The sequence below is a fragment of the Lampetra planeri genome, chromosome 31, assembly GCF_965212315.1.
Source record: "Lampetra planeri chromosome 31, kcLamPlan1.2.h2, whole genome shotgun sequence".
Classification (NCBI taxonomy): Eukaryota; Metazoa; Chordata; class Hyperoartia; order Petromyzontiformes; family Petromyzontidae; genus Lampetra; species Lampetra planeri.
Window position 1 is genome coordinate 5731108 of NC_136137.1, and position 10277 is coordinate 5741384.

General features: G+C 46.2%; 1 protein-coding gene across 1 annotated transcript in view; it reads left to right on the forward strand.

Moving 5' to 3' along the window:
* The window catches only part of LOC144729136 (arf-GAP with GTPase, ANK repeat and PH domain-containing protein 1-like), a 69939-nt gene that overhangs the window by 51353 nt on the left and 8309 nt on the right, over nt 1-10277 (forward strand). The window contains exon 17 of the mRNA XM_078609093.1: nt 9685-9979. Coding sequence (XP_078465219.1) covers nt 9685-9979 — 295 coding nt within the window. The remainder of the gene's footprint in view (nt 1-9684; nt 9980-10277) is intronic.

Below are 10277 nucleotides of genomic sequence, written 5' to 3' on the forward strand. Positions count from 1 at the left end.
CGCCGTGTCGCGAGATGTTAACCACCTCGCCTGGTATGCAGGAGGTCGTGGTGTTTGATCCTGACCCTGACGCCTGTATATTTGGAGTTTGCATGTCTCTCCCCGTAGGTCGTGTGGATTTTTCTCCAGGTCCTCCAGTTTTTCCCTCCACATTTAGAATCAATGTACGCTTTGATAATTTTGTGGTCAGGTCTCGTCTACAAAAGAGCTAGATAGCTCGGTGGACCTTACCTGGTAAAATAAAAAATAGTTAATTAGATAGTTCTCTGACCTCCTGCCCAGTGAGCCTTAGACACTTCACGCGGCTTCAAAGTTAAACATATTAACCGCGCAAATCAGAGGTGCAGGTAGCGAGTGATATGTGAATCTGGTCCTAGTCCGAATAAAATATTACAGCTGAACCAACAGGGCAGATCTTTGAGGTTGCGTGTTTACTGTGCAGCAGCAGCAGCAACAGGAATTGTCAGAGAATAGAAAGCGTTGGCCTGGTGGAATCAACGGCGTTGGATGTGATGACGTTAATGATCTTGAAAATTGCATAATTACCGAATTGCATGTGTACTTGAGACCGACAGCATTTTGACCGCATATTAAAAATGATCGTGTCCTTAAGCTGCACTCGCTCTTATCCAGTGTCTATGGACAAACTTATCCTTGCCATCGGAATGTGGACGTTTTATACTCCCGAATCAGGATCTTTAACATTCGAGATGAGCATGGAGTGCCTCAACACACTTATTTGAGCATCAATGGCCCTAAAAAAAAAATCTCTTGTCAAGTGTACACTTTCATTAGTGTAGCCCGTCGGAACGATCATTACAATAACTGCCAATCACAGTCGTCTAAGATCACAATCAACCGTACATGATATACTCATGCAAATGACACATGCACATCACCTATACATAGTTCATGTACAGTCCATTGTCAGTCCACTGCTGGATTGGGTTGTGGGGGGGGGGGGGCTCCCCCACACACCGTGCTGGTTATAGGGATTGCTTGACCATACTTCACCTTGCTGGTCACTGTGGCTCCTTGAAGGAGCAGAGCCAGGACGTTGGGCTATATTACAGTACAAGCATTGGCTTTTGTTTAGCTGCCCCCTTCTGCAGCCTACAAGACCTGCTGTGCATGTTGGTCACTGTGCAGGCTCGGCCCCGCTTGCCTTCCAAGGTCTGACGAGATCGGGAGCATTTGAGCTCATTTTGTGTTCGGCGCTTACTTGTATGTCGTGTGCATAATTATACAGCGGGAGTGGTGGCTCAGTGGTAGGTTCCCGCTGCGCTATGAACCAGGCAGCCTTTTTGATCCCCAGGTGGTGGTAAACGTGTGATTTTCAGTGATGACACGATTACGTCCTTGTTTTTGCGCGCGCGTGCATTTGTAAGGGTTCACACATGTATTTGTTGTGTACATATTTTCGCGTCGTCTTGTGTCGTAAAGAATTTTCTATCTTTTATAGTGGCAGATTCTTGCCGAAACGGCGCAAGGTGCTTAAGAGCACAAATAACTTTTACTTGACTATTACAGCTGGGCCAAGTATGATAAACTTCACGGTGTCGGGGGCAGTAGTGCAGTGAGGTCGGCATGGGCTCTGATGCAAGGTATGAATTATCTAGATTATTTGGCTGCTATAAGTTTTCACATGATAAGCCACTCCATTGAGCTATACAGTAAAACCTTGGATTGTGAGCATAATTCGTTCCGGAAACGTGTTTGTAATCCAAAGCACTCGTATATCAGTTGTGATCACGTGACGCTCGGCAGACAAAGCGTATACACACGTACTACTCGTATTGCAAGACCTCGCTCGTTTATCAAATTAATATTTATAAAAAAATGTTGCTCGTCTTGCAAAACACTCGCAGACCAAGTTACTCGCAATCCAAGGTTATACTGTAATTTGTGGCCAGGTCGCTTCTGAAAAATAATCTTCTATCTCAGTGGGCTTTACCTGGTGATAAAATAGATCTAGATATTAATATTTTTGTGATCTGCTTACCTTTTGACTGAAAGCTTTCGTGACTACAGGAATTCATATTCTTGGTTCTTTCGGTAAAGTCACGTAAATAGAAAATAAAATCTATTTACGTGACTTTACCAAAAGAACCAAGAATATTAGCTTACCTTTCTTACTTTCCACTCCTATTGTGTTTTTGTATTGTTGTAACTTTCTGACCCTCGCCCACCCCTACTGGACATCTGTGAAAAAAATCTTCATAGCTCATAGGATTCCTCTAGTATAAATACATATTCTGATTCTGAAATGGGGTTGGTTGGAGGCCGGGGGTGGAGTCGCTCTTTACCATTTCCCACTCTCTCTCTCTTCGTAGCGCGGTGCGCCTGGGGGCCTCTCTGACCCGCTGGGGCCCTGTCCCTGGTGCAATCGCACTGCCTGCGCACTCCACAGCTACTCCACCGATTACGCGTGTGCCAAGGCTAAAGAGCGAGAGAGAGAAAGGGAGAGAGGGGGGGGGGGGCTAGAGAAAATTTGTTCGGAGGAATCGCCGAGACGGGGGTGGGAGATGCAGTGCCGGAGGGCAAATTTCGTGTAGCCGGCGTCGGGAGATGAGATTTAATTTTACAAGCGAGTGATTTAATGATGCACTGCCTAATTAATTAGCTGATTAACTTAATGTTAAGTATGTCCAGCAGCAAATCATGATGACTGCCCCCCCCTTCCTCCCCACAGAACAGCCCCTACCCCCCCACACACACCCTTCATCAACCGTGCCAGTGCTTGCCCATGTGCCATTCCATTACTTTACTCACTTTTCCGTATCCTCCAAAAGCTCCCATGGCACTGAATTAGACCACACGGACACACACACAAAAAAGACCAAACACTTTGGCTGCCGCTGTGTGTGTGTGTGTCGGCTAATGGCAGTGACATTTCTAAACGCTTTGCACTTTGCGGTGAGGTCGAGGGTCCGTGGTAAACATGCGCTCAGTAGCACGACGCTAAACCTCGAACATGCTCTGTGCCGAATGACTGTTTTGAGTAAAAGGAGTGTGATTTTCTTGTCCGCGTGCTGTTTTTATTGCAATAAGCACAGGACCGACTTGGTCTCGTGTGTCCCGTCCGTCCGTCCCCCCGTCCCCGTGAAGGGAAAATGGTCGTTAAGTCATCTTGCTGCTGTGCACTTTGAAATCTAGATTGAAAACTCATATCTTTAGAACTGCTTTTTGTGTTTAAAAATGTTTTTGTCCTCCCGTACCTCTGATTTGCACGCTTTGCTACGCTGCAAAAGAAGTTTAACATGCATATATTAACACTGAAAAAAATAAAAGTTTGTTAAACACGTTCCTTCAGAGTGGGCAGGTAGGAACTTGGTTGGACAGCGCATTCGTGCACGACAGAAAGCTCGCGGTCACGTGACGCACTTCAACCAATCCGGGAGTGTACATGTTTGGGAGGGGCTATGCACGACAGACAAATAATCCCTGGTGGGCAGTGTGGAACTCTTGTTCCTACCTGTATAATTGTTTTGATGAACATTAGTGTGCTGCTTATCTCCTGTTTACAGCCCTGAGCCGATAGTGGAAATTCGAAATTCGTTCAGCGGAGGGCGAGAGTCTATCCACAGGACAGCCATTGGTCACTTCCTCAGCAAGTGGTGTCACTTATTTTTATTCACCCCGGAAGGGTGATAGCCTCAATAAACCCCTGTAAACGCCGCAGCTCAAAGCAACTCTCTGTGGACCCTTAGCTGCTCCCCATCATGTGATAAACACTCTGTAATTGACTATAAACGTGTCAATGTATATAAAGGACTGCAGAGCTTGGGCAGTTGTTAGCACCGGCTCACTGCCTTGGCTGCTGCCTTCCCACTTGCCCGTGATTCCTCAGTGATTGTGCAATGCAATTTGCACGAATGACGCTGTATTAAAGTCAACGAGACGTTATTTTTTAACAGTCTCAAAAAGTGCCGGAGAATCTCGTAGTCGTAGATGAACAGTGTTTCACGATCTTCGTCAGAGCCTCGACCCAATAATTTGTAGCCCTTCTGCTACTGCCTCTTGTTTTGCCAGCCTTAATTTTTACTCTGTCTCAGTCATTTAAAAAAAGGTTTGGACAATGCGAAGGTGATATCAGCAGGAAAGGGGGACGCAAAGCAAACTCTCATTATTGGGATTGTCCAAACATCCCAAGCCAGGTAAAAAAAGGTGCCAGTAAAAGTGCAGCCCTGAAATATCTTGCTCCCACCTCTGCTGGCAGAAGGGGGGCCTTCCGCTATTGCGAGCCTTGGGGAGTGTTTGGTTTCATCCACGTTGCCAAACGTGTTGGACGAGGTGGTCGTACCCACACTTTTTAGCCGAGCGCACGCTATGGTGCCGATCGACTGACTGTGGAGCTGGGTGGACTGAGGTGGGCATGGGGATTTGAGAATTTTGCAACGTTGCATCAGCTGCCACGCCGGGAGATGAGAGTCGAGCCGGGAGATGAGAGTCGAGCCGACCCTCGGAATAAAAACCGAGCCATGGAACTGGGTGACACTTCCCCCGGAGCATGTGATCGCCATTGCAGTATTATTATAATTGGCGTCGTTAATCGCAATTAATTACCCCGCATGGTTCTGTCACGCAGGAACGTGAATGCGGTTAGTACGACCGTGCCGGGTTTAACTTTAAGCTGCTGAACGTTAGTTTTGACTTTAATCGGTGCGAAACAGTTGTCGGAAGATGAGCATTACCTGCATTTCGGTTGGGCCTTGCATTTAATTGGGGTGCTAAAGGAAGGAGAGGCAAATGAAGTGGGGTTTTTTTTTTCTCTTTGGGTTAAAAGCAACCATTCGTCGTTTGTTCCTGCGTAATTGTGATTTCGATCAATTGTGTCACTTTAGCAACGCTTATTAGGCAGAGAAATTATAATCGCAATTAAGAGCTACTTCTGCCTTTTTCACCCATCGTCTCTCGATCTGGAATGGCGCGGTGCGATGGTTTGCGGAAACGTTATCACTGGAGCCAGGAATACGACTTTTTAGTGCTTAAAAAATATTGATCGCATTTATACGTCAAGGCTGAAAACATCATAAAATATAAAAACACCGTTTCACGAGGCAGCGCCATTAAAGTGGTAATGCCGCTGTTTGATATTCAATGTCTGAAAATACCTGGCCCTTGCCATAGGAATGTGGAGTTTATACTCTCGGTTCCGCATCATCAACAAGAGATGAGCAAGCACTGCCCGACGCTTCTTTTGAGCGTCAATGCCCCGAACGCGTTTCACCTCTCGCCATTTTCACAGAAATCTGGAGATCTCGCGGTCGTCCACGATTAGAAAATTGCGGGGAACGAAAAGTATCATTTTCTTACGATTATGCATTCACGTTGCCTTACGAAAAACAAAATAACGTTCTAGAAAATACTTCAAAACAGCGCACGGGTCTCTTGCGTTTTTAGCTACGATTGCACAATGTTGTATAGAACAGCGTTTCGAATTTGTAGGACTGAAGGGAATTCGGAGTTTAAATACTCGGCATGAGCGGTGGTTAGACTGCAGTCTTTCTGCAGGCGGAGTGATACATGTCCTTTGTATTATATTACCCAGACGTGGTGGCGCAGTGGTGAGCACACAACACTAAAAACCTCGCGAGACGTACAAAACTCGACAAAGCAAACTTGCTTGTTCAATTGAGTCACAATTCTAAATGGTGACAATGGATCCAATTGTTCGCGAATAAACAAGCCACGTGCCAATAAAGAAATCTCCGCTCCTGCTTTGTCAATCTATAGCGTTAATACCTGGAGGTGGTGCACTAGCGCAGTGGTGAATGGTACCGCACTGTGAACCCAGAGTCGAGAGTTCGACTCCCAGCCACAGCTAACATTGGTGGCGAGTGACATCCGAACCGGGTTTGGCTGGCCTTTCACCATCCCACACTGGCAAACTTGGTGAAGTATGGTCGAACAACCCTCATGGACTGAAATAACATGGTGAGGCCTTAATCCAGCACCGGCTGATTAATTATTATTGATTTTTTTAAATTAGACATTTGATAAGGATTGTTTTTAACAGGGCGTGGTGGGGCAAGTCTGCAATGCTTTGCTCCCAGAGGCGAGGATTTAGTGAATCACATCGAGATTTGTAAAACTCTCAACTCTGCTGAGCTTGGAAGGTGGCTAGGTGGTTGATACAACAAGTAGGTTCATTAGCCTGTGTGTTCAGCCTTTGAGTATTAACCCCTTGCAAGTGTTGGGGGTGGGTCTTTTCCTGGGTACTCCGGTTTGCTCCCATGTGGAACCAAATGTTTATTGTATGTATGTATGTTGAACTTCTTTCTCACCGTACGTAGCCAACCGTGCTAATTGGAGGTGCAGTGTTGAGTCTATGGGTAGTGTTAGTTATGGCCAGTATGTATGCTGAACTTTTTTTGTACCGTACTTATCCAACCGTGCTAATCAAAGGTGTGGAATTGGCTAAATACGCACCTTAATTGCATTCCGTGTAATTTTGCCATTTTTCCTCAAGCCATGTGATTATTCTAGCATATTTTATTTCCTATGAATGCAATTTATTACGTCGAATTTGCATACGCGTCAACCCATACGGTTTACCCGTATTCTTGTGCAGGGAAATTCAGTTTTCAGGTCCATTTGGCGTACAGCTGTTTCAATATGGGCAACAAAAAAATTGTCTGTGTTTCTCCCTTGTGATGGGACATTTTTAGGATGAACGTTGAGATGTATAATGGCGCGGGGTGACCAATAAGGTCTGAATTGGTCTTTAATAAGGTAGGACACTGATACTGGGTTGACATGAATGAATTTGTACATTAATTTAATCTACTCTTAATTGATGTTGGGTCCAATATACTGTACACGGTGATACGTCCCTGTACCCCTCAGTTTTATGTTTTATCCCGATTGTAATCCAATTTTGCTATCGGTGTCATTTGGTAAAATGAATAAACATCTATTTAGAAATCTTGCCGCTAGCATTGCATAACCCCGCCTCAGAGCATGTCCCCTGAAGATGATGTCACAGAACTACATTTGATGTCACCTCGGGGGAGACCCACACCTTTGATATCCAAAGGGTGTTTGTCACGTGTCAATAAAACCATTTTGTGTTCATACTCAACTGGGGATTACGCTCAATGAACCCTTTCCTGTTCCGAGACGTCTGCAAGTTGCAGGGTGGGGGGTCCCGTTCACCGTTTTTTGGTTTGGCCATGTTTGTTTGTTGTAGTACGGAGTTAGAATGATGGCTTTAATCTAAGTTGTCTTGTGGTGGTTGTTGTTGTTTGACTTGCATCCCACTGGGATTTTTGCACAGCGTTGGTGTACGGTGCTTTTTTTCTGGAAGACTTTGCAGTTTTTTCCTGGATGTTTCTGTTTGCGTATAGTCACTTTAAGATGTTTTTTTGTTCATGTTTTTGTTTTTTGTTTGTTGCGGTTGCACCCGATTCAAGAGCCAAATGGCTCACAGGGCTAACCCAAACTAATGAAACTGAACTGCTCGATCTCGGAACACGCAAGCCGTTCAGCATTGGATTTTATTTAGAGAGGCATCACGCTGTTGTATTTAAAGACACTGTACTCACCGCAGAGAGCTGTAGAGACACCACCCCAACTCTACGAAAGCTGGGGCCAAACTGTGCCACGCGCTCTCTCCCGCGTGGCCTTGTGAGAGCCTCGGTACCAATACACTTATTTTATTTACACGTACGTCATCGGAATGGAATCGAAAGATAAACTAACAAAGTACACTCGCATCCTCGGAATGGGAAAGGGTTAATATGATTCGTTTAATTGTGCAGTTGTTGGTGACCAGGCTGAGATCACTAACTCGCTACACTTGAGAACCAAATTTAAACCTGAATTTGATACCCAGGTTATCAGAATTTTCAGTTCTGTGCTCTGACCCCAGAGCCATCTGGCCACCTCCCTTGATCTGTATGTCAGGATTGTATAAATGTATTGACGATTCCATGTTTGGGAGTTACATCTTACTTTGCAAAACGCCTTATAATAGGGAGAATACGATAACTAATCTACATTTCATCAGGCACCTTAAAATGCCGATTTAAAATTTAAAATGAGCTGACGATTTTGTGTACGGACGGTGAACGCTTAAGAGGCCCCGATGATGTTACGAGCGCGGCGTTAATTTGGCATTAATTATTGTCCGTGAAGGCAGCATGCAGTGTTTGTCCCAGGACCTCGTGTAATTAGCAGTTAATCAGCGACAGAACCGCACCTATTAATTTCTACCCCGGGCTAATTTAATTAATCATGGCAGCCCCATCCTCACTTAGCGAGATACTCATGGGTCATTTGTTTAGCCGGGCTATTATTATTCAAGCATCCATAATACAGGGTTTTTTTAGGGTTAGATCGCGTAAATATATAAATGTGTGATTAAAGCTTTGCTTTGCTCTCCAACGCACCGGTGTGCTGTACTAGTAACGAATTGGCACGTTCTGTTTACGTGACAACCCTTACTAGTTGGCTGTGTCGGGTGGTGGCGGGTTTAACGACACATATTTACGCGATCTAACCCAAAAAAAAGCTGTATTATAGATGATATTGGTCGCGAAAGCCTAATACGTGTTTAACTGATTATTCAAGCGTACACGCACTTAAATCCTATGCACGCTCACACACACACACAGCCAAAGAAACGCACACTGATGCATGTGTCCAAAACAAAGCCACAGCACTTAACGCTGCGTAATTTGTTCGTATACGACCATTTAGCAATGAGTTGTGGCTGACCCTATAACGTCTCGGAAACTCAGCGGGTTTTGAGCCTGGTTATTTATTTTGGTTGGAGACACACCTTTCGACTAACCAGGTATTGTAGGCTTGAGCTGTGTGGTGGCAGCGGCCAGGAGATGGCAGTACAGCAATGGATTCTTAATTTCACCTGTGTGCAGTACAGTATTGTTAGTTTGTTGTCCTTCCCCCACACCTAGGATTAGCGCCGTGTGACTACGTACGTTGCGAAAGAAGTTCAATATACACACGCGCGCATATTAGCCACTTAAGTGCGCGGGTTTTCTCCAGGTATTACAGCTTCCTCGCACAAGCAACTTAGCCACATGGGTTGGGTACTAGAGGGGAATATTTTTTTACCTGGCAAAAACAGTGTTTTATAAATGTGGTTCTATCACTCATTTCTGTCACTGCAAAGGCTGTTTTCCAGTAACAGAAGCGACTGGGTGTGAGTGTTAATGTGCAGTTTGCCCGCCAAGAATTTTGGAGAGTCCTGTTAGTCCCTCAGTGTAATGAAAATGTACCTGGATAGTTGGTTTATCCGATAATCTAGGGAATCATTTACTCCACCGAAATAACCGGTATGATTGCCCGACTAAACAGGTAACACGAACGTAGTTAATAGAAAAAAAGTGTCTAGTCTCTGTCCCCACGCGTGTCGTTGGATGGGAGGTGATGGACGTGCCCTGGCATCATCGTCACCATCGGCTGCGTCACACCGAGTGTGGCTGGTAGGGGGTTCCCGCTTTCGATGTGTAAATGTAGGGGCGGACACTGGTTTTAAAATTGCCCGAGTAATCAACCGCCGAAAAAGGTTGACATTCAGTCGATCAGTTGTAAACACAATCGACAATCGTTACGACTCTACCTTTCCCCTCTCCCCGCCGCAAGTGAATGCAATGCTTCCATCACCAATCATTCTCCCCTTCCTCCTCTTATTCCTCCTCCTCTCCCCACCGCCAGCGAGGAGAAGGAGCAGTGGATACGCGCAAAGTACGAGCACCGCCTGTTCGTGGCGCCGTCCCCCGGTAGCGGCGGCCGTGGCGTCGGCGTCGGCGCGGGAGGAGAGGGCGGCGCGTCGCTGGGCCAGCAGCTGCTGCAGGCCTGCGCTGAAGACGACCTCGCGGCGCTCGTGCTGACGCTGGCCCACGCCGCGCAGGCCGACGTCAACGAGACGTACGGGGACGGCGACGGACGCTGCGCCCTGCACCTCTCCTGCGCCATGGCCAACCCCGTGCTCACTCAGCTGCTTCTCTGGGTACGTCTCTTCTCTATAGGCGCGGGGTGCGCCGCGGTGGCGAGATGTTAACTCCCTCGCCTGGTGTGCAGGAGGTCGTGGGTTTGATCCCCCGACCCCTTGACGCCTGTTGGATATTTTGAGTTTGCGTGTCTCTCTCTCCCCGTGGTCACGTGGGTTTTTCTCCGGTTCCTCCGGTTTTTTTCCTCCATTTTTAATCAATGTTCGTTTAGAGTATTTGGTTACTAAACATTTACACGTGATAAGCCACTTTGTTGAGACTATCATTTGTGGCCGGGCCACTTCATAAAAGCAGCTA